General features: G+C 33.7%; 1 protein-coding gene across 1 annotated transcript in view; it reads right to left on the bottom strand.

Moving 5' to 3' along the window:
* Window positions 1-7,621, bottom strand: part of snta1 (syntrophin, alpha 1) — a 37,832-nt gene extending 30,211 nt beyond the window's left edge. The window contains exons 1-2 of the mRNA XM_067373249.1: window positions 7,278-7,621; window positions 1,126-1,311 (exon numbers count right to left, since the gene is read on the bottom strand). Coding sequence (XP_067229350.1) covers window positions 1,126-1,311; window positions 7,278-7,563 — 472 coding nt within the window. The 5' untranslated portion in view covers window positions 7,564-7,621. The remainder of the gene's footprint in view (window positions 1-1,125; window positions 1,312-7,277) is intronic.
* Window positions 7,622-18,368: the final 10,747 nt, after the last annotated feature.

Raw genomic sequence — 18,368 nt, 5'->3', positions numbered from 1 at the left:
TCGTGTTACGCAGCACGTTTGAGCTTCAACAAGAACCAATGAGGTTCATTCTCGTGTTACGCAGCACGTTTGAGCTTCAGCAAGAACCAATGAGGTTCATTCTCGTGTTACGCGGCACGTTTGAGCTTCATCAAGAACCAATGAGGTTCATTCTCGTGTTACGCAGCACGTTTGAGCTTCAGCAAGAACCAATGAGGTTCATTCTCGTGTTACGCAGCACGTTTGAGCTTCAACAAGAACCAATGAGGTTCATTCTCGTGTTACGCAGCACGTTTGAGCTTCAACAAAAACCAATGAGGTTCATTCTCGTGTTACGCGGCACGTTTGAGCTTCATCAAGAACCAATGAGGTTCATTCTCGTGTTACGCAGCACGTTTGAGCTTCAGCAAGAACCAATGAGGTTCATTCTCGTGTTACGCAGCACGTTTGAGCTTCAGCAAGAACCAATGAGGTTCATTCTCGTGTTACGCAGCACGTTTGAGCTTCAACAAGAACCAATGAGGTTCATTCTCGTGTTACGCGGCACGTTTGAGCTTCAACAAGAACCAATGAGGTTCGTTCTCGTGTTACGCGGCACGTTTGAGCTTCAACAAGAACCAATGAGGTTCATTCTCGTGTTACGCGGCACGTTTGAGCTTCAACAAGAACCAATGAGGTTTGTTCTCGTGTTACGCAGCACGTTTGAGCTTCCTCAAGAACCAATGAGGTTCATTCTCGTGTTACGCGGCACATTTGAGCTTCCTCAAGAACCAATGAGGTTCATTCTCGTGTTACGCAGCACGTTTGAGCTTCAGCAAGAACCAATGAGGTTCATTCTCATGTTACGCGGCATGTTTGAGCTTCCTCAAGAACCAATGAGGTTCATTCTCGTGTTACGCAGCACATTTGAGCTTCCTCAAGAACCAATGATGTTCATTCTCGTGTTACGCGGCACATTTGAGCTTCAACAAGAACCAATGAGGTTCATTCTCGTGTTACGCGGCACGTTTGCGCTTCCTCAAGAACCAATGAAGTTCATTCTCGTGTGTTACACAGGACCAACAACATAAGGATGAGTAAATAATGACATAAATTTCACTTTTAGGTGAACTATTCCTTCAAGCCAAACAATCTGTTCTGTCTTACCTTCCAGAATGACCTCTTTGCCTGTTTTCTTCAGGGCCTGTACAGCCTCATCGTGAGTGGCCTCTCTAAGGTCATACCCGTTCACAGACAAAATCGCATCGCCCACATAAAGAGCCTCCGTCTGGTCCGCTGCCAGCCCTTTGAAGATCTTTGAGATCAGGATGGGCATCTTATTCTCTTTACCACCTGTAAAACAACATACAATTACAAATGTGGTAAATGACAGTAGCCAATGTTTGATTCCATGTAAAAACTAGCATAGACTAAAATTTGTCTTCCAACTTTTTACTTATAGATGAACAAGTTCATCTTAAGAACTAGTCAGACCAACTAGCAGTTAGGTAGGGTTAATTTCCTTTTATAAAATTAGATCTGTCTACATTTTTATTTAACGTTATGAACAGTCTTAAAGAAAAATGACTAAGCAGTTTAAGCAACCAGTATATCTAAACGTAAAAACACCCCATCAATCTAGAATGAGAAATTTGGATTCGTCTGACCATAGAACACTTTTCCACTTTGAAATAGTCCATTTTAAATGAGCCTTGGCCCAAAGGACATGTTCACATATGGCTTCCTTTTTGCATGATAGAGTTTTAGTTGGCATCTGCAGATGGCACGGCGGATTGTGTTTACCAACACTGGTTTCTGGAAGTATTCCTGGGCCCATTTAGTAATGTCATTGACACAATTATGACGATGAGTGATGTAGTCGTCTGAGACCTGATATCAATTAACTTAATTAGTTTCTAGATATTCTCCCATCTTTTCAAAAATTCTTGGTTTTTCAGCCATTTGTTGCCCCCGTGCCAACTATTTTGAGACCTGTAGCAGGCATCATATTTGAAATGAGCTCATTTAGTGGATAAAAGTGTAAAATTTCTCCCTTTAAACGTTTGTTATGTTATCTATGTTCTATTGTGAATAAAATATTGGCTCATGTGATTTGAAAGTCTTTTAGTTTTCATTTTATTCAAATTTAAAAAAAAACGTCCCAACATATTCAGAATTCGGGTTGTATATTGCACAAAATACAAATAGTCAGTTTTTTCCAATATCATGCATGTTCACACAAAACATTACATACAAAAAGTCTCTTAAAACTAAACTAGTTCAAAAATGAGCATGCATATGCATTGCAAAATACAGAACTGCATCAAAAAAAAAAAAAAAAAACTCTAAATCTTGAGTACTGATGTGCCCTTTGATGTGATTTATGGGCAACACTGTAAAACCAATCAAAATTTCATCGCCTTCATCCTTGAAATGGGGTGTGCTCCAAATATTACAGACTGAAGCACATATATCTTCTTTAGTGAGTGATGGTTTGGTCTGTGGGTTTCTCTTGGAGGAGACGAGCATCTGAATGAAATATCCAATGAGAATTAGGCAGCTGGTCTCTTACGCTTTAAACTTACATCTAGAAATTCAAGGGCATGTGAAACAGCCACCTTGAGTATAAACCATAAATCATTTATATGTGGGTCCAGCTTTTATTTTGCTCTAAAGAGACTGTGTGGCCGTGTTCACGAGCGGCTTCTTCCTCACCATCATTGTCAGTGTATATCAGACATAGTCTCATCTAATTACCCCTAATTTGCTTTCAGGGGCTTTACTCTTTATTCTAGTGACCTTTTGACCCTTAAAGACACATGTGACGTGTATGCGGGTGGGAGCTCGGCTCCTGCCAGACACTGTTGGCAATCTCTGGTCTCTCTGCTTGAGCTCCAGCAGGTTATCAATCATTTCTCTCTGCAGTCCCTGCCAGGACGTCCTGCACAAACACATTATTGCTAAAATGCAACGACCTTACGCTGACTGCATCATTCTTGAGCAAATACAGTGTTCAAAGGTCTGAGACCATTAGAAATGCTTCTAATGTAGCACAACTATTTTACAAATTATATTATCAGCATAACAAATAAAAAGTGAAACCAAAAAAATGGGTTCTCAGACTACTGGAGGCCAGTGTACATCTCTCGACATTGTGTTAGTAAGTAGGGCTGCATGATTTGGGGAGAAAATCTGATTTTCCTGATAAAAATTGTGACTGATTTAAAAAAGCATTTTTTAAAAGAGCTCCAAGATTTCTGTTTTGTTTTTGTTTTTTTTGTTTTTTTTGAAGGAATGCAGAATCAGGGCAACATTTTTGTGATTATATATCAATATAATTATACACAATTTGGGCAAAACTGTGATTATAAATGTATACTTATTTTATTATTATTAATAAGTATTATTATTATTATTATTATTATTATTATTACTATCACAATTAAAATATTAAACAAAATAAGAAAAATTACTATAGTAATAATACTATTGCACTATAAAATAAAATAAAAAAGTATTTTAGAAAAATAAAATTTTACAGTAACTAAAATTATTAAATATAATTATACACAATTTGGGCAAAAATATGACTATAAAATAATAATAAAAATATTAAACATAATAATAATATTAAAATTGTTATAATAATATTGCACTGCACAATTAAAAAATGAGTATTTTAGAAAAATAACAGTAAATTTTACTGTAACTGTAAAGTTATTAAATAATATAATTACATAATTTGGGCACAAAAATTGATTATATAATAGTTCTTATTTTATTATTATTATTATTATAAATTAAAATAAGTATTCTTCTTATTATAATAAAAATATTAAACAAAATAAGAGTTATTACTATTGTAATAACACTTTTGCACTATATTGACCAAGTGGTGGAAATGGTCGAGATTCATTAGTTGGGGACATATTTTATATTTTTAATCCATACATGCAGAAAATTCCACTAAATTTATGTATGAAATTTGCATAGCAATTGGACTCGTCTGACCATAGTTATTACGTGGATAATAGAGAAAACAGTTATAAAACAACAAACTGTTGTTTATGTCTTTATTTTTATAATGTGAGTTAAAACTAATAATAATAATAATTAAAACCCTGCATTCAAGGCGATATGAAATGTTATCATATGAGATAAAATCCTGTATCTCAGTTAAAATCACCATATATGACAAAATAATTTCAAATAAATGTGTGCAGCCCAATATATTAATAATTTTAAAATAAAAACAATCAAAATTTACTGAATGTTTATGTTTACCTGCATGTTATCTGACCATAATCCATCATCACAACACTGAGTATATGCAAATGTGTTGGTAACTTGTTGAAAGATGAACTACTCTAATATTTCACATGTAGGTGGTAAAATACCTGTACTAAAATCAGTTACAGTTTGAGGCCAATATCTAAATTAAACTTGACATTCCAGCATCCAATAAACCTTATGCCCCAGAGAAACAACAACTTTGAACTTCCATTTACTTACTGTAGAGTTAATGAAAGTTATCATGAGCATTGTAATGTTTGAAGTGGATGTCATAACAAATGTCAGCAGACCAGAAAGATTTCATTCATAAATCCGTAAGATCTTTCCTTCATGCTGTGAAAATACAAACCGGAAGACAAAACACAAGGAGCGCAGCGCTGAAAAGGGCCGGAGCTACATGAGTCATCAAATTCTAGTTAGATAATTTCTGGATTGTGACAAATAAAATATATATATATAAAAGAGATGCACTGGCCAGTAATCAGTATCAGCCAAATTTTCATACTATCGGCTTTTGGCTGATAGTTTAATAACAGCCGATAGTCAGGGCTGATATATGCTGTCAATCAAAAGAGAGCAGGAAAATGCACTGAATTTGTGCTTTGTGTAAAGAAAATGCTAAGAAACCAGTTTGATGTTCAATATTAATAGTAATTATATGAATTAATAACATTCAGATTAAGAAATAATTAAATCTTCAGAATTTAGGTAATGTGTGTTAATATTAATTTGAGTGACGTGTTTGTTTATAACTGATACCAGTTACTCTGAAACAAGATGATGAAATGGAGAGAATAAAGATTTTATTTGCATTTCTTTCAAAATATAATGATTAATTATTAATTATAATGAAATTATCATTAATTTAAAAGAAGGTATAAAAGGCAGAACCTCCAAACTATTGGTATCGTCATTGGTGTCGGCAGATATCACTCTGAGTAATCGGTATCGGTGGAGAAATTTAGTATCGTGCATGTCATATATATATACGTTTCTAATGAATATATATATAATGTATATATATATATATATATATATATATATATATATATATATATATATATATATATATATATATATATACACACAAACCCAAGCAAAGAAGAGAAGCTGTTAAGTTTTCATGACTCAAACTGTCGGGGTTTGGGAGTGCTAGGGGGTCTGTGGAAAAGTTTAGATAAAAAGACTTAAAAATAAATAAATAAATAAATAAAAATAAAATAAAATAAATAATAATAATAATAAATAAATAAAATAAAATAAATAAATAATAAAATTAAAAATAAAATAAAATTTATTAAAATAAATATAATATAAATTTAAATTAATAAATAATACAGTACAATACTATACTGAGTTGAAAAAAAATTAATAATCTAACAATAAAAACTAAACAAATCACATTTATTTTTCACATATTTATAACAATACTCTTTCACAGTATAAATTGGGCCTTTATAAATTAAAATATAATGATTAATTATTAATTATAATAAAAGTAGCATATCATTAATTTAGAAGGAGGTATAAAAGGCAGAACCTCCAAACTATCGGTATCGTTATCGGTATCATTATCGGTATCAGCAGATATCACTCTGAATAATCGGCTATCGGTATCGGTGGAGAAATTTAGTATCGTGCATCTGTAATATATATGCGTCTAATGTGTTATATATATATATATATATATATATATATATATATATATATATATATATATAAAACCAAGCAAAGAAGAGAAGCTGTTAAGTTCTCATGACTCAAACTGGGGTTCGGGAGTACTAGGGGGGTCTGTGGAAAAGTTTAGATTAAAAGACTTTAAAAATTTAGAAAAATAAAATAAATAATAATAAATTAATTGGGTAAAAATAAATAATAAAATTTAGTAAAATAAATATAATATAAATTGTATAATATAAATTTAAATGAATAAATAATACAGATTGAGTTCAACAAAAAAATAACAATGTAACAATAAAAACTAAAAAATCTAATTTACTTTTCACATATTTATAACATTACTCTTTCACAGTATAAATTGGGCCTTTATAAATGAAAATATAGTTGCCTTTTATATTTTAGACTGTGGCTTCCTTGCATGAGGATGATCATACTTGTGAGTCTGAGGCATCTGAAAGACCAAAGAGCCCAAAAGTGTCGGAGCGACGGACTCACAGCGCTGTAAATATAGACATACAACTGCACTTCGGACTCAAGGCAAGGTCGTCCCTCTCTGGCTCCCTAAAATAAACAGCACCATACTCTTCTCTGCTCTCGTCCCACAGCTTTCATCTGAAGCCAGAGACAGGCCGAGCATGATGGGTAATTCTCCAGTCAGCTGTCGACATCGGGGTGCAAACGCCCCCCCGCCCCGAGAACACACACACACTGTATGATTCACTGACCCGTAAATCTCAGCACACACCAATGACACCACATCATGCAAATCACAATAAAACATCATGACTGATATGGTCACTTCATTCTGACAGCTGTCACAGTTTTAGGATATTATATATATAAAAAAATAAGATACTGTACTATAGCAAAGTCCCTGAATACCATGGTACTGAAATTAATTTACTGTAGTATTTTCATGATTTTTATGGTATCAGATAGTAATACCATATTGCCATGAATTGGACTTGTATAAATTACCAAAAAAGTAGGGTTTTTAGACATTTTGGACACGATACCATAGTAAACCCATGAAGTACCATATATAACCATAGTATTGTTTTCAGTACCATGGTATATTTTAGTAAGTGCCATAGTATTACCATCTGATGTTACCATGAATATTTGAAATAAAACCATAGTACATGTCTAAGGAGCCAAGTTTTAAATAATAAAAAAAAATTAAATATATATTTTAAAAGATTTGAAGTAGTGGTTTAAACACTAGCCTACATAATATTTATGAATCCTTTATGAATTATTCATATGCTAGTTTGAAAGTAACTGTTTCCAGACTCTTCAGGAAGTTTAATAACATTCTGATAACTAATATAAACTAGTTCTCTTACCCTTAATACTTATTCCGAGTCCTCCAACTTCTTGTTTGGTGACTCGGACGGTTCGTTTGACGTTCGTGATGGTGTCCGGTACCGGGGAGGCGCTGAGGTTCGCCGGATCCCCGTTAACAGCCCCTCCGGGCGCGAGCGAGCAGCTGTTCGCGGACTCATCGGCGGCTTCTCCGGGACTCACGGTGAACGAGTCCTCGCTGAGAGTGGCGAGCACGCGGATCCAGTGGTGAACGGTAACGCGGAGCTCCAGCAATCCGCTCTTCACGGGCTTCACAGCGGCCGCCATGATCAACACATTCCTGGAATACCAGCGGAGCGGACGGGCGCTGCAGTCCCGAACTCAACTTACGCCCTCCTACTAACTAAACCAAACCCCTCTACTACACCTCTCTCTCTCTCTCTCTCTCTCTCTCATTACTGTATTGTCTTATGCTTTTCTTCAATATTGCCAGAAACATCAGTGCAAAAATGTTAATAGGTGAAATTAACAGAATAAAATAAAAAGAAATTAAATTAAATAGACTTTTTAAAGAGTTAGTTCACCCAAAAATGAAAATAATGTAATTAATTACTCACCCTCATGTCATTCTACACCAGTAAGTTCATCTTCAGAACAGAAATTAAGATATTTTTGATGAAATCCGACGAGGCCTGCATTGACAGCAATGGTACTTCCTCTCTCAAGATCGATAAAGGTACTAAAAACATATTTAAATCAGTTCATGTGAGTTCAGTGGTTCTTAATATTATAAAGTGATGAGAATATTTTTTGTGCGCCAAAATAACGACTTTTTAACAATATCTAGTGATTTCAAAACACTGCTTCATGAAGCTTCGGAGCGTTACGAATCAGATCAGTGGATCGGAGCACCAAAGTCACGTGATTTCATCAGTTTCACAGCTTGATACGCGATCCGAATCACTGATTCGACACAAAAGATTCATAACGCTCTGAAGCAGTGTTTTGAAATCGGCCATCATTAGATACTGTTAAAACGTGTTTTTGGGGTTTTTTGGCGCACAAAAAAATATTCTCATCGATTTTATAATATTAAAGGGTTAGTTCACCCAAAACTTAAAATAATGTCATTTATTACTCACCCTCATGTCATGTATAAAGCGGTCAAAGTCAGTGGTGAAGCATTGAAATTTTGAAACACTTATGACAAAACGAAGCCTCGTTTACTGAAATCATGTGACTTTGGCGCTCTGAATCCCTGATTCGAAACAAAAGATTCGTAAAGCTTCCTGATGCAGTGTTTTGAAACCACCCATCACTAGATATTGTCATAAAGTAGTTATTTTGTTTTTTTGGCGCACAAAAAGTAATTAAGTAATTAATGACAGAATTTTCATTTTTGGGTGAACAAACCCTTTAATCATTACTAATAATATTAATAAAAATGAACTTTTAAGTCATGAATATCATAATAAAAAGACTTGATGACGGGCTAGAGGGGTCACATGGGTATACATGTCACATGACAACAAAATGGCCCCATGCATGTATGCCACAGATTGCTTTTTTTAAAAGAAATCATAATAAAAGAATATTCCTCCACTTATGCCCACATTTATTTGTTTATTAACAATTTTTTTTTTTTTTTACCATTTTCCGCTTTAAACCCCGCAAAAATATAAAACATTCAGAATTTTAATATTTGCATTCATTAAATTGATGCTTTATTTATAGGCCTACATAAATGCATAAGCCTGGTGTGGATCCTCTACTGTCATTTTTTTTTTTAAAGAATATAATTCCTGTTATGTTTGATGAGAATCAAAGAAAAACTTTGAAAAGTGAATGTTTAACTTCATATAAATATCTTTTAGTTATTATAAAGTAGCGGCTAAAAGTGATGTCCGGTCTAGGAAAACTGGCATCTTCACCCTTTATTTAAATATTATTAAAAATGTGTTAAAGATTTTGTAAGTGTATTCCGTAGTTGTGCTTGGAGTTGATTGTTTTATTTGTGATAATAATGCAATGAAGTACGACAAACTGTGCAACATATTTTTTGTCCAGGCTGTCATATAGAGAGATTATAAACACATGCAAAAACAAGAGAGAACCAATAAAATATTAATAACTAATGTTGCATTTTTTCCTATGCATTTTTTAGCATAGTAAAATAAAACCAGTGTGTGTGTGTGTGTGTGTGTTGTTCTTGTTGTTCTATGTAAACTTCTTACAAATATTTGAAAAATGATATTCAAAACCACATAAAACAAATGACATTACAGCACATTTGCTGTATCATGGAAGATGAATTTCAGCAACTTAGTATATATCAAAGTACCATGGCCTTACTGATATCACAACTGTGGTATTTTGGCATAACATTTATTTATAGTACATTTTTAGCATGGTATATTTCGTGAGGGTATTATTTTTATCTCAGATCTCAGCTGTCAGATATAAAGCACAGACAGCTGAAGCCCTTCATCTGAAAGTCATTTTCAGACTGCTGCTAATGCTGTGAAAGAATCTTGAGTTTGCATTGACGGGACAGTGTGAAGCTATTCATCCTAATTACAGAAGAAAGGCTCTAATTAGTTTCTTTATTCGTGGAAATGTTTGGATTGTTCCTCAGCAAACACAATGATCCTCACTGACCTCCATACAAACACAATCACTGATTCTGCAGTCATTGTGCAGTGAAGTTTCTCTTTCTGTTGCTTCTCTTTAACACTTACTCATCTCTATAGCTTTAACTCTGTCTCCCTCTAGTGGTGCAATCATTCCTCAAATGCCCTTTTATTCAGTATATTTTAAACATTATAAACATAATAAACCACTACTTCATTTATTCTTAACCTCATGCCTAATAGTGGGAAACGAACACAAATAAATAGTTTTAAATAGACATTTTACCTATGAATAGCCCTACTTATGAAGACATTTGACATGAGCGGGTGTTGCTGTAGACAAAGTTCAGCAATTGAACATGCTAATTTAAAGTGCTTTTCTGGCATGAATCTTTTTACAAGCAATACTGTAATGTAAACCAACAATAAAAAGACTAGGAAATAGTGCTGATATACAGTCCTGTAGCACTGAGACTTTTCACTGTCTGTATCACTGACTTTTACTGCAGTTTCATACTGTTTCAAGTGTCTGTATTAAAAGTTAAAATTGAATCATTTATACAATCGAGTCGAGTTTCATGAACGAAACACAAGGCTTGTTCGAGATGCATCTGCGATGCACAGACCGATCGGCGTATGACATCAAAGTACCGCGAGAGCGACTGGAGTTGTTTGCTCTCTAATCGCTCTCGCGGTACTTTAATGTCATTCGCCGATCGGTCTGTGCAGCATCTCGAATTAGTTGTGAGGATGTTACAGCGACTTTTGCTGAAGTAACGGAGTTACACCACTAGATGGAATGTATTAGACCTACACCTGAATACTGAATCATTCATTCAATCGATTCTTCAACATCACTGAATCGTTCAGGAACGAGGCGAGTCTTTTTGAGTGCGTCAACGATTCATTCTAAAACGATTCATTCAGGATCCGGTTGCATAAACTGCTCTTAAAAGATAGTCATCTATCTATCTATCTATCTATCTATCTATCTATCTATCTATCTATCTATCTATCTATCTATCTATCTATCTATCTATCTATCTATCTATCTATCTATCTATCTATCTATCTATCTATCTATCTATCTATCTATCTATCTATCTATCTATCTATCTATCTATCGTTCTATCGTTCTATCTATCTATCGTTCTATCGTTCTATCTATCTATCTATCTATCTTCAAGGCTGGTCATGACTATGTTTTAAGTCAGTTACATAAAAAGGTTCAGTCTAATTTGAATATGAAAAGGCTTGTTTTGTTTTGCTCTCAGGCTCTTGCTTTGATTGAATCTATTTGTGTTCTTGCCAAAGTCTGAGGCCATGAAACAGGCATTTATATTCATCATTTATATTTAGAAATATATATGTCCATGGAATAATTTCACTATTTTTGTTAGATCAGAGGTTGAGAAACACCAAGTCTTCCATCATTAATTCAGTGATAAAACAAAACAGGTCAGACTCTTTATTTAATTAAGTTTCCAGTCATTTATTTACTCACCAAAGCCAAATAATGAACTATACTAGAGAAATATGTTTAAAACGCACCTTTAAAAAGGTTATGAATTTTCTGCATCTTTTCTGATTTTAAGCAGATTTTTAATTGGGTTTGAGCAGTGCTATGGCTTAGTGTACATAGTTATGGATAGTCAATATTATTTATAATAATATAATATAGTCAAAGACACCCTTATGAAAATTATTATGCCATTATTATGTAATCAAAATGAAAATTATTATTGCTGGTATAGACCCTTTTCACATTTCCGGGTTTCTCAGAAGCGGAAGTTGTCATAGATGGGTAAACTTTTATAGCAGTGAATGAGAGACTTCATTAAATATATTTTTTGTGTTTTAATTTGCACAAATGCACCGTCACCATCACTCCCACAGCCGCTGTATTAGAAACACCCTCACAGCAGCATTCATTTCTGTAATGTGATGCAAAGATAATATAATGTAGTGTTATAAATGCACATACATTAAAACATGCATACATACACACTGCCCTCCAGAAGTTTGGAAAGGCCCTAGAAAAGTTGGGTTTTGGACAATATTGGCATGAATCCTTTTTGATTTGTGATCATTCTGCACTGATAAGGGACAACACAAACTACGAAAACATATTTTATTACATAAACAGTTTATACATAGAAAAAACTTAAATTTTCGATTCATCAAAATATCCAGCATTAGCAGCTATCTGACCTAAACTGGGTTCTGATTGGTTCATTGTATTCTAAACGTAATTGGCAATCAATTGCTGAAGCTATTAAGGTGTGCTGACCCAAAAATCTTTACAAACCTGGGCCAAGTTTAATCCAGTAACCAGCATCACAGCTGGCAAAGGGGCGTGTCTGACTTTGATGAATATATTGCCATTATTATGTAATCAAAATGAAAATTATTATTGCTGGTCTTCAATGATAATGTCAAGTTACTTTAATGTATTTGCACCAAAAAATGATAAGGATTTATGCTGATATCGTCCAAAATCACACTTTGAGGGGTGTTTCCAAACTTTTGGAGGGCAGTGTATTATATATATATATATATATATATATATATATATATATATATATATATATATATATATATATATATATATATATATATATAAAACTTTACTGGATTTATGATATTGATGACTGTTAAAACGCATCATCACAGTCTGTGAAATGAGTCTATTGAATGAATGCTATAATTATAGGTCATAGTATTTTCTTATTCTGCAATATTTTTCAAACCATATAATATTTTATATATATATATATATATATATATATCCCCCAAAAAACTACTACAGTAGGGTGTGTGTGTGTGTGTGTGTGTGTGTGTGTGTGTACATTTGGGGGTGTTATATGAATATTTGCATTTTTGGTTTTGGATTTTTTATACCATCTGCTCTCATAATCCTTCATGCCTGTCTGGGGTCTCAGACCTGTCGTATGTCTGTCTGTGTAACTTTGCTGTGTGTGTGTGTGTGTGTGTGTGTGTGTGTGTGTGTGTGCATGTTTGTGTGTTTTTATCCGCATATAGACATATTTTCAGCATTATTATGCAGTATGATTTGTTATACTTCATCTTTAACTATTTTAATCAACATTTCTTTAAGTCTTTTATCATTTTTAATGATTTTTATAATCATGGCCTCACACCACAGAATCCTTAAAATGAAACGGTGACACTTTACCACTTTACCACAAAGGTCTCATTTGTTAACATTAGTAAATACATTAACTAACAATGAAAAATATATATTTAATAATCTTTGTTAATGTTAGTAAACATAATTGTTCATGTTTGTTCACATTCAACTAATGCAAACAGATACACGTTTTAAAATTAACATTGACTAATATTCATAAATGCTGTAGAATATTGTTCATTTTTAGCTCAAGTTAATTATGTTAATAAATGAACCTTTATAGTAAAGTGTATAAAAAAATCATGAAAAGCTTAAAAGAAATGTATATTTATATCATATACTTGGACTTAAATCTTGATCAAAAATGCTGACAAAAAATCCATGTTTTGTTAATTGAAGTAAAGCTCAAATAAAATATAAATATTAGATTATAAATGTTGCATCAGCAACTAACAGAAATAAGTTTGAGTTGAAGAACTGAAAATAAACTGGAAAACTGAGGCCAAACTAAAACTAAAAAAAAAAAAAAAAAAAAAAAACAAAAAAATATATATATATATATATATATATATATATATATATATATATATATATATATATATATATATTATTTTATTATTATTTTATTTGTTATTTTAGTATAATTTATAGATGAATATATATATATATATATATATATATATATATATATATATATATATATATATATATATATATATATATTATTTTATTATTATTTTATTTGTTATTTTAGTATAATTTATAGATGAATATATATATATATATATATATATATATATATATATATATATTCATCTATAAATGATACTAAAATAACAGTAGATTATGTGCAGTAAAATTTAATACAAACCTTTAAACACACTTTATTTCCTATTTTCCAAAGTGCCAAATTCAGATTGTGTGTGTGTGCATGTGTGCGTGTGTCTGTGCGTGTGTGCGTATGTCTGCGTGTGTGTGTGTGTGTGTGTGTGTGTGTGTGTGTTTTCCTGATAAAAATTAAATGGAAATGTGTGTGTTTGTGTTGAGGAGGTGCTGTATGTCAGCGGACGATAAGCTGTCCCTGGTGTCCATCTGCTCATATATAATCTTTCTGTCTTGAAGTGGCGTGTGTGTGTGTGTGTGTGTGTGTGTGAGGGTTAACCAGCCGTCTGCCTGCTGACCTCTCTGACCCCGGGCCTTTGCTCAGACCTCAGGAGAACAGCAGGTACACAATCACACACACAGGAGCAGAACAGCAGGAGAATAAGAGCTGAGGGGGGCGATGTAAAGCTGCTGCATTGTGAAAGACCTGCTAATGCACTGAACAGAGCAGCGACAAAGACACAAGCCCAGCTGTCAATCACACACACACACACACACACACACGCTGGCACGAGTCACATCAGCAGGGCGACTTCTGCCATTCGGACTAACGCATTTCTGTCTTTGTTGACATAACGCACGCCGCCTCATTTGCCCGTTACAAATTATCATCACAAAGGCCTGCTGGGTCACAAACACGATGTATTCATAGAGCGCACACTTATTACTCCGTCTGTCTGAATCTGCTCCTCATCACAGTCTTTTCTCTGTACTAGCCAGCTGATGAGTGGTCAGTTCACACAGGTGTAGAGAATCTCATTAACATATTCTGGCTGTCTTCATGTTCAGCCCTGCATCTGTTGTTTTAGCACAGGGGTTTGTATATTCTGTATGTATTGCAGTGAGACGTTTAAGTGGAAGAGCATCTTCTTCATGCGCATCATTCGGGCTCCCTCTCTGCAGGACGGCGGGTGTTAATTTGTTGTTGTTGGTCAGCAGCTGTGCCGCACGCTCGAGAGCAGGTGGCGACTCGCGAGGGGACGGGGAAAGAATGAGCGGCATGTGTTCGTGTGGGAGGCAACAGGAGGAGGGGAGAGAGTCTCATCCTGTTTGGAGACACGACCAACATGGATGGACACAGTTGAGCCTGTGCCACACCAACACAGAGATGAGAGGAAAACTGTTTAGACACTATTGATTTTTAGGGATGTCGTCTTTGTCAACTTTTTTGAAATTCAGGGACTCCCACTATATTCTCAGACACCTCAGGAACACCGTTTACATTTGTATAAAGATAGTTTTACACTCAGATGCAACCAAAACTAATATAATATAAGGTTTTTCTCTTGATTTAAAAATATTAAATCACACACACACGTATATATATATATATATATATATATATATATATATATATATATATATATATATATATATATATATATATATATATATATATGTCAAACCAAAAATTATTCAGACATTTTTTAGATTTTTTTTAGATTTTTTACTAGTGGGTGCAGGACACTATAGTTCATTTATGTAAGTGAGGATAGCAAAATAAACTAAACTGTAAAGTAAATTCTTCATACAGACTATTAGTAATTTTGATGCAAATTTGGAACCAAAAATGATCTGACATAATTAAGATTATTTTTTTTTCTGACACAGTTTAACTATGAGATCTTGTCATATTTTATTACCATTTTTAAACTATAGAAAATAAACTTTATTAATGAATGAAATGTTCAAGGTGTCTGAATAAATTTGTTTGACTGTGTGTGTGTGTATATATATATATATAATGTATGTATGTGTGTACTTTTCATCAACTTTTTAAAAAATATCCTAAAATATAATTTATATATCAGTGTTGTTATTGTTTAACTAAAACTATTAAAATTGTTTTAATTATTTGAATTAAAGCTAAAATAAAATAAAATATACATATTAGATGGAAATACTTGAAAATGTTACCTTGGCAACTGACTAAAATAAAAAATAGTACTAAAATTATTAAAACTGAAATTAAGATAAAGCTAAATAGAAATATTTTTTTTAAATAAAATAATTAAAATATAAAAATAAAAGCTAATTCAAAAGATTAATAAATACTATATAAGTATTAAATAATAATAAAAAAGTATATAAATAATACTAAAATAACATGAGCTCATATTGATTGAGAGCCTTTCATGGAATATTTATTCTTTTATAACTTTATTTGTCAAGTGAACCTCAACAACCTTTAACCAACCTACTGTAATATAATAAAAATGTGTACTTTAATATATTTAATATATCCCATGGTCCTGAAATTCATTATGGTACATTACCAATTAACCAGATGAACATACACTGTAAAAAAAGAATTGTTGGTTTAACTTAAAAAAGTAAGTTACCTGGTTGCCTTAAAATTTTAAGTTCATTGAAATTAAAAATGTGAGTTAATACAATGAAGGCGATTGGTTTAATCAACAAACTCAAGATATGTTATTTGATTTCATGATTTTTTTTTTTTGTTACAGTGTATTATCATGGTATTTGTTTGTATGTGTTGGTCATTTGATTTGGAAACATGCAAATGGTAATACCTTTTTTTTTTTTTGGACATGTCCCATGGTTTTACCATGTTTTCTGGAAATAATACCAAAGTGATGCAATGATTTTAAACATGTATTATGGTATATGGCACTGTAATCATTCAGTAGGGTACCATAATATACATCAAGGTACCATATGGTACCATCACTGTACCATGGTATCACCACAGTGCTTTAGGTGATGATCAGCAGAGTCTCTGTAGCTCCACCTCCAGTAATGAACATGTCAGAGACACACACACAGTGTTCAGACCCCATCACACACACACACACACACTGAGTCCGTGGATCTATCAGTGCTAGTGGAGATCGGAGAACTACCAAACCACTCAACACACATCAGATAGAGTCTGTCAGCGCGAGAAGAGCTCAGAATGGTCGGGATCCCGGGCGCGTTTCAATGTAAGTGATTGAGCGTGTTTTGTGCTGCTCTTATTTGAAATCAAAACATATCGCGACAGGTCAAACGCAAAAGATCAACAGAACAGCGAGAATGACACATATTTTGAGGTGTACGGCGAATTTCCCATGGTTTGCACGAATTAGAGTCGCTATTTTACTTTAAGCAAGGTATCGTTCATGCAAAACATTCTTGCTTTGCGACTGTATTATTATTTGCAAGTCTGCGCATGCGTCACACGAACAGCGCCTCCGGGTCACGAGCGTTCGAAACTCCCGCGTTCCATTTGTTCGATCGTCAGAAGAACGCGTTCTGTGTGGGCATTAAACACAATAAATGAAACATTATAACACATTTAACATAATGCATTCATATGCAACATCCTTTAAAAGCTTAACTATGGTAATTTAGTGGCAACTACCGTAAGGAGCACTAAAAGCGTTTTTGTTTACTATATCATTAAATTGTGCTCTTTTTTTTATCAATTTGCCAATATTTTGTACAATGTTTATGATGATGTCAGAGAGTGATACCACAGTATGTTAGGCTACCATTGCTATATTCATATATTTATGGTAAAATTATCTAATGCTTTCATTTTTATGTCACTAAAAGTGATTATTTTAATTAATTTAAGTTATAAGGTACTTCAGAAAATGCCACGGCATTGCCATCGATTTCTATGGTATAGCTACTGTATGCTTACCCTGTTGAAAAAACAGCACGGTTAAGGTAGGTTAAAGCTGGTATGCTGGTTTATGCTGGTCCTAAACTGGTCCAGCATTGGACCAGCACTTGACCAGGTCAAACCAGCTTCAAAACTTGCCTTACCAGCATATACTGGTTTTTTGAAAAACCATGGTACTTTTCTGTAAGAGTGCAGACCAAACAAAGTTGGTACTCTTGGAATACCATGTAAACGGCACCTTGATATCATCACTGTATTTTTTTGCAAGGGTGGTGTTACCATGTTTTTTGGGAGGTGCATGTAGCTATCATGCTATTCCCTTGATTTTTGTTTGTTTGGACACTAAAATGATATGCATATCATGGTATTCTTTGAAGTGCCCTGTTGTAGCGTGTAAAAACTACCAGTAGTTCCCATACTACAGTATCAAAGTACCATGGTATATTTTCTTGCTAATACAATGGTTTCTGTTTGGTTATGGCAAGCTGTCTGTACAGCATGGTAAGCCAGCTCTAATCTGTTTTGAGGGTCGGAGACGGACCCTCTCTTGTGTCTCACTGGAGGATTTGGCATTAATCCCTTCGGCAAAGTTTCACACCATCTGGACTTCAGTGCAGCTCAGTGGACTGATCTACAGGAGGCCCATGTGTGTGTGTGTGTGTGTGTGTGTTTACAATGAAATGTCATGGTGCCACAGCAGCGCTGTCGGGGTCACTCGTGCTCGAGAATAACGCAGGCCATTGTTTTATCCCTAGGGTTTGTTTCTTTGTTTCTTTTAGCCTGCGTCTAACTAATGGCTGATGATGTTGAAGTTCATGTGATGATCGTTTTGACCACT

Source organism: Chanodichthys erythropterus, chromosome 21 (genome assembly GCF_024489055.1).
Source record: "Chanodichthys erythropterus isolate Z2021 chromosome 21, ASM2448905v1, whole genome shotgun sequence".
In the NCBI taxonomy this organism is placed as follows: Eukaryota; Metazoa; Chordata; class Actinopteri; order Cypriniformes; family Xenocyprididae; genus Chanodichthys; species Chanodichthys erythropterus.
Note: the sequence above shows the minus strand (reverse complement) of the source record. Positions and strands in the feature narration are given on the sequence as shown.